Genomic DNA, 16,333 nt, shown 5'->3' with positions numbered 1-16,333 from the left:
CTCAGAGGTAGAATGCCCCTGGGTTCCATCTCTATACTTAATAAAGAGGGGGGGCTAATTGGTATAGGAGTGGTGAGGATCTGTCTTTCTTTCAGCCTGTCTGTGCACAGCTAATTTGAATTTCCCTTCTTTCTTTGCCCTTCTCCTTTCTGTCTTGTTGCCTTCTGTTCTTCAACCTGCAAATAGAACCCTGATTCTCCTATTTTCCTGATGTGAGGGCTTCTGTGTCTACTTTTTTTTTTTCGATACTGAGGATGGAATTCAGGGGCATTCTACCTCTGAGCTACACCCCTGGCCCGGTCCTACTTTTTAGTCTTTATTTTTTGAAACAGCATCTCACTGAAATAGTCTCTGTGATATCAGGCTTGCCTCAGGGATGGGGGACAAGCTAGGTAGGTTGAAGATATGGGACAGGATGAGAATTTGTAAGAGACTGGCTTCTCATAAGGGCTTTCTGGCCTAAAAAGAGCATAGTTATGGAATGAGGATGACTTTTGGATCCCCTAGCTGAGAGAAAGAGGGTGTGTGTTTTTGTATGCGTGTGTGTTGACATTAGTTCTTAGATACTGTTCTCTGGTGTGGTTCTTATTAGGAGTCACTCCCCTAAAATGCATGACTGTTAAGTGTCATTCAGGCTTGAGTCTTTGGTGATTTGGGGGATTATTTCTTGAAGAAGGAAGGGGAAGCTGGGCATGGTAGCACATGCCTGTAATCTCAGTGCTTGGGAGGCTGAAACAGGAGGATGGCAAATTCAGGGCCAGCATACCTATAATCCCAGCTGTGTGGGAGGCTGAGGCAGGAGAATCACAAGTTCAAGGATAGCCTGAGCAATTTAGCAAGAACCTATCTCAAAATAAAAAGGGCTGGGGATATAGCTCAGTGATGGAGTATTTGCTTAGCACTTGGAAGGCCCTGAGTTCAAGCCCCAGCACTTGGGGGGAAAAAACAAAGCAGCAGAGGGAGGACCCACCTTCTCAGCCCACTTGCCTGACTTTCTCAATCTTGTTGGCTTTGGGCCCTAGAAGTCCCTTCCCATGCAGTTCCACAGATTTCCGTGGGGAGCCTCTCTGTGCTGGGCACTGGAGTACACAGGAGCAGCCCCTTACGAGGAGCCACAGAAGGAACAGCACACATTTCATTTCATTGACCTCCAGGTATTTCTTGCTGAGCAGAGGACCCAGCACAGTGAGGGATGTGGAGAGAATTTGGGGTACAGGTCAGGTGCTGCCAGCAGGGTATCTGGACATGAAAGCTGTGGAGCTTAGAAAACTGAGGGCAGCGGAACCACCTGTGAGCACAGATCCCGCTGTGCTGGCCCATGGCTCTCTTTCTGGAGAGTCTTGAGTGGGGACACTGAGAGTGGGCATCAGGTCCAGTGAGCAGATGTGACGCCCCTGTTCTCTTTCCTCTCTGTGCAATGGGAATAATGGCTTCAACCTCGTGGACCTGCCAGGATGTGCAACATCTTTGAGTGTGCCCCAGTGAGCACTGTCTTGTTCACATCAAGCCCTCCATCAGGAAAACACCAGGAGAATCAGGTTCTATTTATAGGTTGAAGGACGGAAGGTAACGAGGCAGAGGGAAGGTTTCCGCTTCCCTTCCTCTGCCCCCCACCTCCATGGCGTGCTCTGGAGACTGTACTTGGCTCACCCTTGATCATCTGACTTTGAACGTGGCTGCTCTTTGGCTTTGCCTCATTCTTCCTAATGACTGGAAATCAGGGAGTGGGAAGGGCGAGCATGGCCACATTAGTGGGGAGTAGTTCACTGCTGACCCCTGGTGCCAGGGCATTACCTTGGTTTGAATGTGATGACTATCCTCCACCAGAACCCAGCTCAAAGTCTGCTTAACTGTGGCTCAGATGTTTTTTACTGAGTGTTAAGTTACATTAACCTCTTAGGTCCGCCTAAGTGCCAGGAAGACACTACTCGGCCTCCCTGCTGCACTGTGGTTAAGTGAGGATAGAGCAGCTTTTGGAGACAGATGTTTATGGTGGTCATGTCTAGGTGCTTAAGAAAGCCCCTCATGGGGTATGAAAGTGAGGGGCCTTTATTTTGGTGGCAAATGGCAGGGTCAGGGGTGGGTGGACTGAATACAGGCTAGGAGTCCCTGCGAGGGCTTGCCAACTCACAGCCCCACCCACCCTACCTGCTGGGAGGTCAGAGCTGTGGGAGTGGCAGGGATTAAAGTTCCAGATATCCCCCCACCCCATTGACTTACCTTGAGGCTAAATTAGGCAGCTGGCCATTTGGAGGCCTGCCTAGGCCTCCTTAAGGGATGCCTATGTCCCTGCTGGCGCCCTTCACCTGACCAGTTCCTCAAAAGTCTGGAGAGCCCAATTGCCCGCTCCATTGATTTCCAAGTGGCTATTTTGTTTGCAACCCAAGGTAATTGGCTTTACAGTTCTCCCTAAGGAGAAAAATGTGGAGAAGAGGGAGGCCAAGGCGACACCTCCTGACTTCTTTAGTGTCCAGAGGCTGCTTCCCCACTGGAGTCACTTGGGGCACAGCGTGAGTGGCTGTTTTGGCACTGCTACTCTCTAGCATAGTGACTGCTGGCAGTCCTGTGGGTCAAAAGGAAGCTGGGGCCATGGGGCAAGTCCTTGAAGTCCTGGGTTGGGGCAGGAGAACCCCAGGTGCTTTGTATGGCCTTGTTATTAGCTTAGGGCTAACAAGCACAGCAGCTGACTGCCCAGCCCAAGCCACTAGCTTCTTCAGATTCAGAATCCATTTTCCACTGACAGGTGTGGGAGCAGAGAGCACAGGTGCTGGGCAGGGCAGGGTGGACGGGCTACTGCCCCACACTGCCAGTGTGTCATTCATGGGTCCAGTCTTCCTTTTCCATACAAGACGTGTTGGCCTAGCGCTGCCCCAGGGCTCTTGAATACAACTGCTTTCAGTTTTCCCAGTTGCCATTCGGTTTTCAAGCCTGTTTCCTGAAGGCTTCCTTCCCCACCCCTGCCAAATCTTCTAACAAAGTTGGGCTCAAGTTCCAGGCCAACATGGCTCATCACCCTGATCCTTCCCATGGAGCTTATATGTTAAGTTCTCGAGGTATAAGAGACTGAAAGACATGGCCAGCACTTCTTCTCACTGCCTCTTGGCAGTGTTGGGCAGTGTCCTTGGAGGACTCGTCCTGAGCCCCATCCCACTTGCCTGTAGCCCTGGCTGCCTACACGCTCGACCTGTGTCCTACACATACTCATCTGTGGGGTTCGCTCGCCTTTCCTATGTGTCCTTTCTGTGTGACACATTTGCACCTGCGCTGTGCTCATACATGTTGCCAGATGCTCTCAGCTCTTAAACTCCCATACATGCCCCAGCCTCCCCTGCCTCTGACTAGGACATCACCCGCCAGCTCCCAGCAGCATGTTCCTAGGAGGCCTGTCCTGGGCTGTTGAATAGTGCTCAGGTTTCATGCAACTGCAGCCCAGCAGGCTCTCCCCCTTGGGCTTAGAGTTGCCTATCTAGCGGTCTGTTTTTTATGGTGGGCAGAGACCATACAACCCAGACTGAGCGGCAAGCTCAACTATCATTGCACCTGTGGGCCCTGTGCCAGGCGGCCCTGGCGGCTACTTCTCTCCCTCTATGTGCTCCAAGGAGTCTTCGCACGACTGGTCCCATCACTCTCAGCTACTCTCATTCTGGCTTAACCCCACAGTGCCCTAGTGAACGAGCCCTGCGATTCCCATTGTGTAGCCATTTCTGCCACAAGTTCCAACAAGCCAGATCTAACTCTGCTCTCCTTTTGTTTGGCAGCTCCTTTGTGACAGGGACAGCTTGTTGTGGGCACTCCTCACCCCTGAGAATCTGGGACCTCAACAGGTAAGAGTTCCTGAGCTCGCGTGGCATCCAGTGGGAGCCGGACTGGGAAGGCAGAGGATAGAGCAGCTGAGCCAGCCCTGCCTCAGTGTCCCGGAGCGGGGGCCTGCCTCTCAACCCTGACAGCTCCACGTGGGCCTCTCACCTGGAGTCATCGGGCTCGCTTGAGGGGGCTGCTGGAGTAATTTATTATAGGTAGATAACTTCATGTAAAATTTGTTAAAACAATTTAGATTTATGGTAGATATCCTTTCTCTGAGGAGTGCCTGGCTATGTGTCAACATAAAATCCCATCTATCCTCAAAGATGATTTTTGTAAAATAAATTTTGGAGGTGGTCTACAGAACCTATAAAAATACACAGAATAGTAAAAATACATCCAGTTTTGTTCTTTATTTTGGCAGACTTGATGTAGCCCCTTCTGATTATCTGCCATTCTGATTGTTTTAACTTGTTTTGAAGTAATGATCAATTCCAGTGTTACATGAGAGGTATTCATGTAACATCTTACTTTAAAGAATATAATGTCAAAGCTGGGCGTGGTGGCGCACGCTTGTAATCCCCGCGCTTGGGAGGCGGAGACAGGAGGATCGCGCAGGTTCGAAGCCAGCCGTGCTGGCGTAAGAGACCCTGTTTCAAAAATATAAAATAGGTCTGGGAGTGTAGCCCGGAGGAAGAAGGGCTTCCAGGAACCCCAGTACCACCAAAAAAAAAAAAAAAAAAAAAAAAAAAAAAGAATATAATGTCAAAACTAGGAAAAAGTATGCTTAGTGATTTTACCTGCCAGACTATTTTTTCAGAGCATCTTTACCATTTTACCTTCCTACCAGCAATGTATGGGAGATCTAGTCTCTTTACATTCTTACCAGCATTTTGGTATTGTCACCATTTTTTTTTTTTTTTCAGAACTGGGGATGGAACCCAGGGGCATTCTACCTCCAAGCTACCCCAGCCTTATTGAAACAGGGTCTCACTGAGTTGTGAAGGTCCTAAATAGCTGAGGCTGGTCATGAACCTGTATCTTACATAGAACAAAGTTGGTTTTTTTTCCCCCTTCTGGGAATTGAACCCAGAGGCATTTACCTCTGAGCCAAACTTCCAGCCCTATTTTATTTTTATTTTTGAAACAGGGTCTAACTAGGTTGATAAGAGTCTCACTACTTCTGAGCTTGTCCTCGAACCTGTGACCCTCCTATCTCAGCTTCCCAAGTACTGGGATTACAGGCATGTGCCACCATGCCCAGCTCACAGAACAAGTTTTAAATTTTGATGCAGTCCAAATTATCAGCCTTTTCTCTTTACTGGTCATGTTTTTGGTGTCAAGTCTAAGAATTCTTCAGTTAACACTAGGTTTTATTTTATTTTATTTTATTTTTTTGTGGTACTGAGGATTGAACCCAGGGGCATTCTGCCTCTAAGATATAGTCCCAGTCCTACTTTTCATTCTTTCTTTTGAAACAGGGTCTCACTGAGTTGCAGAGGCCGAAGCAGCTGAAGCAGGTCGCGAACCTGCGGTCTCCTGTCTCGGCCTCCACGTGCTGGGATTACAGGTGCGGCACCAGCCCGCTGGCCCGTGGTTTGAATGCCACTTTCTATAGTAGCAGTGACGGGCTTCTTTCCTGCTCCTCCTTTGGTGGCTCTAGCTGCATCTTCTTTTCTCCCCACCTTCCTAGGGAAATGTTTGGCAAGTCTTTCTGAAAAGTCCATTTTTTTTTTTTTTTTTTTTTTTTGGTGGTACTGGGGTTCCTGGAAGCCCTTCTACCTCCGGGCTATACTCTCAGACCTATTTTTTAAAATATATTTTTATTTGGAAACAGGGTCTCTTAAGCCAGCGCGGCTGGCTTCGCACCTGCGCGATCCTCCTCTCTCCGCCTCCCAAGCGTGGGGATTACAAGTGTGTGCCACCACACCTGGCTGAAAAGTCCATTCTTTACAAAAGATTTTTCATAACATGAGATGTTTTAATTAAACTTTTTTTTTTCTGGGCATGGTGGTGCATACTTGTAATCCCTGCACTTGGGAGGCTGAAACAGGAGGATCCTGTTTTGAAACCAGCCTCAGCTACTTAGTGAGGCTGTCAGCAACTTAGTGAGACCCTTTTCCAAATAAAGTATAAAATAGATCTGGGAGTGTAGCCTGGAGGTAGAAAAGCCCCTGGGTTCCACCCCAGTACCATAAACAAACAAACAAACAAACAAACATGTTTTTTTCCCCCTACAACATTCTCTTCTGAGGTGGATCAAGCTTTTCCCCAAAACATAGGCCTTTACATGCTGGAAAACTTTGTTTCTGATACTCCAGTGTTCTCTTTCAAAAGTTCTAGGCCAAAAGTTCTAGGTCCTTCAGTTATTCCCCATAAACATGATAGATTAGTTAGCCAAAGCCCTTAGCATAAGTAATAAAGACCTAATTCAAAATGGCTCAGCTAGCCGGGTATGGTGGCACATACTTGTAATCTCAGCATTTGGGAGGTTGAGACAGGAGGATTGCGCAGGTTTGAAGTCAGCCCAGCCTCAGCTACTTAGTGAGGCCTTTTGCAACTCAGGCCCTGCTTCAAAATAAAGAATAAAAAATAAGGCTAGGGGTGTCACCCGGAGGTAGAATGCCCCTGGGTTCCACCCCCAGTACCACAAAAAAAAAGTCTCGACTGAGTGTGGTGGCACATACCTGTAATCTCAGTACTTGGGAGGCTGAGAGAGGAGGATCATAGTTTCAAGGATAGCTTCAGCTACTTAGGCCCTCAGCAACTTAGTGAGACCGCGTTTCAAAATAAAGAATAAAGCCAGGAGTGGTGGTGCACGCTTGTAATCCCCATGTTTGGGAGGCGGAGACAGGAGGATCACGCAGGTTTGAAGCCAGCCACATGCTTAAGAGACCCTGTTTCCAAATAAAAAGTATAAAATAGGTCTGGGAGTGTAGCCCGGAGGTAGAAGGTTTTCCAGGAACCCCAGTACCACCAAAAAAAAAAAAAAAGAATAAAATAGGGCTGGGAGTGTAGCCTGGAAGTAGAAGGGTTTCCAGGAATCCCAGTACCACCAAATAAATAAATAAAATAGAGCTGGGGGTGTAGTTAGGAGGTTGAATGCCCCTGGGTTTAATCGTCAGTACTAAACATACAAAACAGGGCTCAAATAATAATGGGATTATTGTGATCTTAGACGACAAAGAGGCTGAAGTCACGCCATTGGGTAGCTTCAGGGCTGATGGTTCAGGCTTAGGAGGTGAGGGCACGTTCCTTCAGCTTTTCTTTGCCACCCTACGCATGGTGGCGTCACCCCTGCTTGATCAGAGGCTTGTTTAGACCAGCTTCACCAACCCACAACATTCAAAGGAAAGAAGGAAGGAGGGGGACATAAACCTGCCCTATCTGGGTGTGATGGTTTGTTATCCCAGTACTTGGGAGGCTGAGATAGGAGGATCACAGGTTCGAGGACCACCTCAGCAATTTAGGCCCTCTGCAGTTTAGTGCGACCTTGTTTCAAAATAAAGAATAGAAAGCTGGTGTGGTGGCACAAGGGGGTAATCCCAGTACTTGGGAGGCTGAGACAGAGGATCGGAGGTTTGAGGACAGCCTCAGCTGCAATGCTCAGCAACTTAGTGAGACCCTGTTTCAAAACTAAAAATAAAAAGGACTGGACATGTAGCTTGAAGGTAGAACAGTCCTAGGTTCAATCCTTAGTAGCAGAAAAGAAGGAAGAAAGAGAAAGAAAAGAATAAAAGAAAAGTAAGCTCTTGTCATGAGGCCAAGGCTCACAGTGGCATTTCTGCCGAAAGCCATTTCCTTTGTGCAGGTAGCCTGGTCTCCTGCTTAGCACCGCCACCGCATCCGAGGAAGGACAAGGGCGCTCTGGGCGCTGCTGTAGCACAGCGTCATCTTGAAGGCTGGGTGATCTGAGCTCCTGCGCTTGCCTGGGAAGGACTGAGGGTCAGAAGGGAGTTCTAGGGCACTTTTGAATGCCATTCCCTTCTGAAATGCTTAGCTCTCACCAGCCTCAAACACTGGGTCTTCACTGAACCCAGAATGAACCCAGATGAGAGCGGGTTCAAGACGGCTGTGGCCTTGGTTCTTGCTAGAGCCAGGTGAGACTCTGAATCCCCTAGTTGGCCTGTGGGCTCTGCCTGTGGCAGGGCCACATGGCATCACTTGGTGCCACCTCCCTCCTTGCCCTGGTAGGAGCCAGGCCCTTGTAAACATCTACCCTGTCCTCAGGGGCCTTGGAGGACCAAACTGTGCAGGGAGTGAGGGGAAATGCCCTGGTGGAGACACCTGCTTTCCATGGGAGGAGATGGAAAGACAGGACAACTCTCCAGAGCTGTCTTTCCCAGAAGCCCAAGCAGATGATAAAGCCGTGCAGAAAATAGGATTAAGGTAATGACCAGGCAGGACAGAGTTTGATCTTTCAATAATACCAAAGCCTGACTGACAGGCGATCTGCAAGGTGGAGCAGCATTGCCGGCAGGACTTGGCTGGGCGGTGAGCGGGGCTGGCTGGATTCTTTGCTTTTAACCTGTCACCGCTGAAACTTGAGCAGGGCCTGGATTCTCTTTTGTGTGTGTGTGTGCTGTGAATTAGGAGGGGGGCACCAGAAGGGCAGTTGTCCTCTGAATATCTGGGCAGCCTTTAGAATGGTGATGGGGGCAGTACACCCCCAGAGGGGCAGCCATTCCAGTGCTGCCATCTCTGGAGCACTTGCCCGTCCAGTGTGTCTTGGGTGCCCATCCTCAGGCAGCCTGCACTACTTCTCAGGATGCCTGGAGGCCCTTGCAATGCCCCCTGGCTCCCCTAGCCCCATGTCCCACTGAATCCCCTACAGACTAGCAGGGCAGGGGTGCAGGGACTTCAGTGCTGGCTGAAGCACACAGGTCAAGGGCAGCTGTGGGCGTGTGGCCATTGCCTACATGGTAGGGAGCTTGGCTGCCCCCCTCCTGGCGCTTGACACCATGGAGTGGGGCCCAAGAACAGGGAGTCTTCAACTTGTCTAAATGAGAAAGACGGAGTCCCTCACCTGAGCGCGAGGTTCCAGAGGGTTCCTGCTTCTGATGGCCAATGGTCTTCAGGCCAGTCTTCAGCCCTTGAGTGCCAGGAATTCCTGCACTTCCACCTTGACAGACCCGGTGATACCTAGCCACTACAGTAGGCCCAGCTAAGCCTGTGGTTCTGTCAGGCCCCAAGAAACTATGCCAAAGTTCCTCGGGGCCCGATTCCTCCAGGTTCTGGGCCTGTCTTGTGTCCTCTGCCTGCATTTCACCAGGCCCTTGACTAGCCCCAGGGAAGACACCAGCTGTTGGCCATGTGAGTACTTCTCCCAGCCGCTAGAAAGGCCAGGTGGGCCTGACTGCCCTGCTCTGCCCGAGGGCTTGTTCTTGCTGGGCTCTCCCTTTCTGCCAAGAGGCATCTGAGCTGGATCTAGCATTCGTGTCCCAAGAACAGGGCACAACTGGGCCTCATCCCTAGTAGCTGTGGACAAGTGGACTTCAGGATGGAGAGGTCTATGATCCCAGTCCTAAAGGTGTCACAGTGGGCCCACCCCGAGCCTGAACCAGCCTGGGGACTGTGGGGTAGGAAAAGGGGAGGGACTTGGGTGACTTGGCTGCTCCTAGGCACTGCGTCCTTGGCAAGGCACTGTGAGTGACTGTGCCTGCCCTCGTGCACATCCCCTGCTGCCTGTCCTCTCAGGCCACCCTGCTCCCCATGGCCTCCATTCCCATCTCAGAGCCTCTAAATCTCTTCTTTCTCAACAAGGGCAGGTGCTGGCAGATGCCTTATATTTCCCCTGAGCCTTTGCTCAAGCCAAACCCATCCCTGGAATATTCCACCTCTGCCTAAGGAAACCTGCTTCCTCGTCACCATGAATTGCTCCCCTTCACAAAGCCCTCCCTGATCTGATCCTGTGGCTGGATTAGTGGCCTTTCCCAAGGAGTGCTGTGCCAGCACACTCAGAAGGCTACTTGGTCCGCCATAGGTGTGGTGTAGCCTGGTCTGGCTTCCCCTCTGCGCCAGCTTTCCTTGCACTGAGCACAGGATATGAACACAGGGCATCTAATGACAATTTGAATGGCAGAGGGCACCTGGCTGGAGAAGAAACAGCCTAGGCACAGGCTGGCCACTCGGAGGGTGCCATCTGGGCCTCTCCTGCCCAGGTGTGGCTTTGTCTTTGCCCCTGGCCTCCGCCCCCAGCCCATGTACGGGCCTGGCCCTCAGTCAGGGCGATTACGGGAATTGCCCCTCTTTAAAGTACCTGCCTTCTCGACTTTGAAAGTATTACTGACAGCTTTTTTCATTCTCTTTTTTCTTTACCTCTTTAAGGAACCCTGTAATTTCTTTTTCTTTCTCCCCCCTTTCCTTTTTCTTTCTTGTCCCGTCTCCCTGAACTCTTTGAAATTGGCTCTCTGCCTGCTGACACCAAACTGATACTTTGCGTTTCACTTCTCCTTATCCCTTTATGGCAACAGATGTTGAAATTTTGTATCCTTTTATCTGCCCGGCTGTCCCTTCCTGTAATTACGGTCCCCTTGTTAGCAGCACAAAGTGGGCTGCCCAGCCGCCTGGCCTTTGAGCCATTGTGTCTGAACACGTGTGCACGGGCGGGTGCTGGGGTGTGCGCACATACATACATGTGAGAAGCTGTGCTTGGGGGCTCTTTCCTCTTACCTGATGGGGCTGAGCCATTGAACCTTCCGCAGGCTTCTCCTCTCCACTCCTCCACTGTTAGGACTGGGCTCTGTTCCCTTAGTCCCCTGCTTACCCTGCTGCAGGGCCAGCCTTGCACGCCTGGAGGTGGAGAGGCCCATAAAGCATGGGTGAGGGCTGGCAGCTGGCCCTGGGCTTCTGTCTGTTGGGACAAGTCCCACTGCACAACTGGACAGATGGTGTTGCTGAGACGGGGGCTTCACGGTGCCCATGAAGGCCGGGCGTGCCCCTGGTGGGAGCGTAAACTCCAGAGCACAGGCCTGACCTCCCTACTTCCTGGGGTGTGGCCTCTGAGCCTTAGTTTGCGCATCTGTAAAGAGGGGCTAAGATACCCTGCAGGCCTCTTGGGAGGTCTTACACATGTGTATGTGCTCCACACAGCGTGGGGTGCATAGGAACTCAGCTGTGGTGGCTGCTGTCCTGGCAGCTACTCTACCAGGTAACCTGCACCACTGTCCTATTTGCCCAGAGGCCGGCCCTCCAGTGGGGGATCAGACAGATCCCCAGTGTAACAGTGAGGACTGGGACTGAGAAGCCCACGGGAGGTTCACTGGGCCAGCCCAACCCGGTGAGCGAAGTGCCCTCCCCAGGCACGGCCCCTCACACGATGAAGGCCTCTCACTTCCCTGCTCCTGTCGTCCCGGATGCCACTACCAGACGCTCAGTCCACATCATGGATTCAGGCTCTACCTTTTCTTGCTCAGTGACTTTAAGAAAATCACTTCCTTTTCTACAATTAGGGGACTGGACCAGGACAGGCACTGTGCTCGAAACCCTCAGGTGCTCATGGCAGGGAGGAGGTGCGCCGGGACCTGCGGTCTGGAGGCAGGTCCCGCAGTACATCCCGCACAGCAGCCTGGCTGTCCCAGCTCAGCACCCTGCCGCTGCGCCTTCTGCCTGGCCCAGGCCCCTCTTCCCATCAGCCACTGCTGGGCAGTCCTGCCCCTCGCTGAAGAGTCAGCCACTCCCTTCAGCCAGAAATGTCCTCTTCTGCAGCTTTCTTTTGTCTGTCTGGTACCCAGCATGTTCACACCTTGTGTTGTTAGTCTCCCTTCAATTAGACGTTGAGGCGTTGAGGGCAGGGACAGTATTCCCTCAGTCACAGCTCGCCTCTGCAGTTTGTTAAGCATAAAGCCTTGTGTCCAGAAAGTGCTCAATTAATGCTTGTTACAGAAGGGAGGGAAGAGGAGGGTGCCAGGAAAACCTCCCATTCTCTGGGTGGCCATGTTGGACCTTGCTTACACCCTCAGGCCATTGTTCTCTGGGGAGCAGAGGTATAAGAATGTTAACAATTTGTCACCTTCCACCCTTCCCTCCCCAAAGCACTGCTGTATTTCAGAGTAGTGTGTGCCAGATGAGGTGTCCTTTCACCCAAACAAACAGTAATGAACACCCAAGGGATGGCTATTAGGAGTGCAATATGTTTTGTTTTGTTTTGTTTTTGGTGGTACTGGGGTTCCTGGAAGCCCTTCTACCTCTGGGCTACACTCCCAGACCTATTTTTTATATTTTTATTTGGAAACAGGGTCTCTTAAGCCAGAGTGGCTGGCTTCGAACCTGCGCGATCCTCCTGTCTCCGTCTCCCAAGCGCAGGGATTACAAGCGTGCGCCACCGTGCCCGTGGAGTGCAGTATGTTAAACAGCTGGAAATAGTGTGGGAGCCTCAGGCATCCTCAGATGTGGGCTGGGAGGTGGGGACCGGGAGCACCCTCGTACAGAGGCCCATGGGTGCCACTCAGGAGCTGGGAGCCTGGATGAGAGTAAAGCAGGGCTGGTGGCGTGGCTTTGCAGGGCCGAGGCTTGGGATATCTCCACGCCTGGTTCTGCTTGGCACTCGGAGCCTCTTCCAGATGAGCATCCACGTGTTCAGGACCAGCACTCACCTGTCCTCAAACAAGGAGTGATGGGGTATCTGTCCCGTTTAAATCTCCATCCTGCTGATGGGTAGCAGCCTCCTTTCCCTTGGAGCTGCAGTAGCATCTCCTGGATGCAGGATGAGTTGGGCCAGGAAGACCTGATTCTCTCTCAAGAGACCACTCAGGGATGTGGCCACACTGTGCCTGCAGTTTCCTGCCCAGGTTCGAGGGCTCCCAGAAGCTGCACATAGCCTGGGCCAAGGGAAAAGCTCTTCATGCTTCCCCTCCCCGGCCTGTCTCATTCATCAGGCTCTCGGGCGGGCGGGTGGGCAGCCCCAGCTGTCTTTTTCCTCCCCTGGGTTGAGAGAATTGCAGTAGGGCTTGGAGGCTGGGGAATGGAGGCCCCCAGCCCTCGGTGGCTCCTGGAGGCCCAGGCTTTGTCCAGAGGAGTTGGAAGGGAATGGACTTTTTGTCTGGCCCTCTATAGTGACAGACCCGGCCCTTGCTCCAGTCTTGGCCCTGGGGCTCTGAGCGGGAGCCCCCGTTCCCACACAAGTTGTGCAACAGCCAAGTCTCTGCACCTCCCTCACCCCCCACAGTGAGAGGCCGAGAAGAATTCTTAACATTCTTTCCAGAGAAAAGGGGTGAAATGTCTGAATTTGGGGGTCACCACGTTATACAAATTGCAATCTAATCGTTTTTACAAGAACACACTTGCAGTAAGAAAAGGAGCCCAGGAGGAGGGGTGAGGAGACAGACGCTTGTTTTTGTCCCTCCCCGCCAAAGTTTGGGGCTATTGTGGGGCCAGTCTCTCCTCCACCAGAGCAGTTGGGCTAGCGTGTTCTAGTTAAATTGGGCCTGGGGTGGGGGCCCCTGCAAAGGGCCCACGGTGCCATTTCTGTTTGTTTTCCCAAATCAAAGCCCCAGCAGGGCTCCAATGACACCGCTGGGCGGCTATTTGAAGAGAAGGGCCATTTCCCAGAGCCTGGTGTGTCAGTTTATGCTCTGAACTTAACCTCGCAGGCACTGCACAACAGAACCCTCAGGTCCCCAGCCCAGAGGCAAAAGAAATTGTATCTTTTTATTGGCCCATTTAAAGTGTGTGTGGCCATTTCAGAGAACAGAGAATGGAGCAGAAGAGAACTCCTCAGCCCTGGCCAGGCCAGGCTGGCAGATGAGAGGCTCGTGGGACTTGCCCTGCCCTCTTGGGGCTGGTGCTACTGGCCTGGGGTCTCCCCAGAGGGGAGGGTCCCTTGGGGCTGTTCTATATTTCTGATCTGTGCTGGTTCCAATGCCAGTGCAGGGCCCAGGTTAGCAGCCCATCTGGGTATGCCCCTGTGCATCGCTGACCCTGCCTAACTCTGTGGGTGCTCTGCTGTCCTTCCCTTGGAGCCCAGGGACCAGAGTGGGCAGGTAGTGCCGTGCAGGGCTTCACTCCCCCGCCCCCCGCCTTTCATCTTCTATTTCAAACAGACAAACATGAAATTACTTCTGTAGATTACAGAGGAGAGCTCCTCAGTCATTCCTTATGGCCTCACTAATGGAGGGGGCAGGGCCCCCCAAACGGGAAGGAGGAAGAATTGTAAAGTAGCACAGCCTCCCCTTGGTGTGCACAAATGTCCCTATGAGGAGTGACACCCCCACACACCTGGGCTCTGTCCTGCCTAGTGTGGCCGTCATGGCTGGGAGTTAACCTGGGGAGAAGGCCTTCTACCTGCACCCTCTGATGTCTTCTTCCCAGCCCAGCACCAGGCCTGGGGAGGAAGCTGGGGCAGGGGTGCAGGCTCAGGGCTCTGGGGGAGAGGTTGAGTGGGCAGGAAGCCCAGCCTCCAGTGCCTTGGCCTTGAGGGGAGAGGAAGGTTGAGAGCCAGTCTCGAGAGAGGTGAGGCCTTAGCTGAAGGCCACACTCACACATGGCTGCAGCCTTGCCTGCCGCCCGCCCTCTGCTAAACACCGCCCGGTCAGAGCTGGGCTCTGGAGCAACGAAGTCCTCTCCGCCCATGCCTGGCCTCTTACCTGAGTGCCCTGTGAGGTGCCCATGGCCTGCTCCTCCTGTTGTGCCATGAAGGAAGGCCCAGCATCATGGGTAAAGGCAGCTGAGGCATCAGCCTGGAGGTGCCCCTTCGCCTTCTGCACTTCCACCCAGCCCAGAGCCACAGGGATTAGCGGGTGCACTTGATGTTGAGGGGTAGTTGCTAGGGCCAGGAGGCCCCCCTACGTGGTTGCTAGGGGTCTGGCATGGGGCGAGGGGTCTGCCCACTGCCGCGGTCACGGAGGGAATTACACAGTCACAAAGAAATTGTTCTTCTCAGTAATCTGCTCTTGGCCACCGGGTGGGGCGAGGGTGGGGGCCCAGGCTGGAGCCCAGCAGGCTGGGGGCTGTGATCACAGAGGCGTGCTAGCCCCGGGCTGGGGACCAGCGTGCTAAGCTGCTTTCTCAGCGATTTCTCTCCCTGGACACAAAGGTGTTTACTTGTTTTAACATCTCCTGGGACTCCCCTTCTCCCTTTGTGTGGTCTTTATCCCCAATGAGGTTTGAGCCCCAGATTACAGGCAGGAATGAAGGCGTTGGACGCAGGCAGCTCAGAACTGCGTGACCTGCAGGATCAAGGAGTATAAAGTAACCAAGTGTGCGAGGCCGGCCCCTCAGCAAGGCCCATGCACGGCCCTGAGAAGGAGCGCTGGGCGGCTGGCAGGGGTGCTGGGGACTGCTGTGTCCCTGCAACTTCAGCTGGAGGCAGGGGTGCTGGGGAAGGAGACTCATGTACCCCAAGGCCTGATGCCGGCTACAGGTGAAAATGTGCATGTTGCAGAGAGGCAGCCTCTCACCGGCCTTCCTCTCCTCAGTGGGCAGCTGGTGGCACACCTGGGCAGTGGCTCCCCCCCGGGAGCTGGGGTGCTGGACGTCATGTATGAGTCCCCTTCCACGCTGCTGTCCTGTGGCTACGACACCTATGTTCGTTACTGGGACCTCCGCACCAGTGTCCGGTGAGTGTGCTGGGTGGGCAGGTGAGTGTGCTGGGTGGGCAGTCCGGTCCTCCCACGGGACGGGCACCGAGGCTTCAGGCTGGGCTGAGAAGGAAGGGCCAGCAAGGGAGCCTCCCTGCCTCGATGAGGACAGGCATCTCAGAGCCTCGGCAGCTCTCAGCATTCTGTCCCAGCTGTTGAGGCCTTTCTTCCTATGGGTTCCCTGACTTGTGGCCAATCACGTGAAGACAAACGTGAGCACATCCGCCATGTGGGCCAGGGCTTGGGGAGAGGACGCTTTCTCCCATTCCGTGGGTTGTTACAGAATCTCTCCCAGCCTATCCCTGGTCCCCAGATCATCCAGGCCCCAGGGAAGCTGGGGTTGGAGGTGCAGGGCACAGAACTCTGTCTCCTTCTGGGCAGGAAATGTGTCATGGAGTGGGAGGAGCCCCACGACAGCACCCTGTACTGCCTGCAGACTGACGGCAACCACCTGCTGGCCACAGGCTCCTCCTACTATGGCGTGGTGAGGCTGTGGGACCGGCGCCAGAGGGCCTGCCTGCACGTGAGTGTCCTGCCTGCCTGCCTCCCTCTTGCCTCTGGGGTGGCAGGCTTCATTATGGAAGGCACCTGGGGGTGGGGATGTGCCTGGGGAGGGCTGGAGCCCCTGGAAGCTCTCACCCCTTCCTGTGCTGCCCCTTCTAGGCCTTCCCGCTGACGTCCACCCCACTCAGCAGCCCCGTGTACTGCCTGCGGTTCACCACCCGGCACCTCTACGCTGCGCTCTCCTACAACCTCCATATTCTGGACTTTCAAAACCCATGATAGGCCACCCCGGCCTGCGAGCCAGGGAAGCCAGCTACTCAGGGACCTCTTTTGCCTGGAGGGTACAAGGATATCTTCACGCCCCTGCTGTGCCCTGAGGCCTGTGGCCACCGTGCTTGGGCACCAGAACCTATGGAGAGAATGTACCTCTTTGGTCAGAGCAGGGACCTGGC

The 16,333-nt window shown here is 53.2% G+C and overlaps 1 protein-coding gene across 1 annotated transcript in view; it reads left to right on the top strand.

Annotated features, from left to right (window-relative positions):
* FBXW4 (F-box and WD repeat domain containing 4) overlaps positions 1-16,160 on the top strand; it is a gene marked incomplete at both ends in the record, with an annotated part of 102,908 nt that extends 86,748 nt beyond the window's left edge. The window contains 4 exons of the mRNA XM_080694853.1: positions 3,759-3,824; positions 15,216-15,356; positions 15,759-15,900; positions 16,041-16,160. Of these exons, the coding sequence (XP_080550979.1) occupies positions 3,759-3,824; positions 15,216-15,356; positions 15,759-15,900; positions 16,041-16,160 (469 nt within the window). The remainder of the gene's footprint in view (positions 1-3,758; positions 3,825-15,215; positions 15,357-15,758; positions 15,901-16,040) is intronic.
* Between the last annotated feature and the right edge of the window lie 173 nt (positions 16,161-16,333).

The sequence above is a fragment of the Muscardinus avellanarius genome (assembly GCF_963383645.1).
Source record: "Muscardinus avellanarius genome assembly, chromosome: 4".
Taxonomy (NCBI): Eukaryota; Metazoa; Chordata; class Mammalia; order Rodentia; family Gliridae; genus Muscardinus; species Muscardinus avellanarius.
The sequence above is the reverse complement of the archived record's forward strand: the minus strand, read 5'-3'. Positions and strand labels throughout refer to the sequence as shown.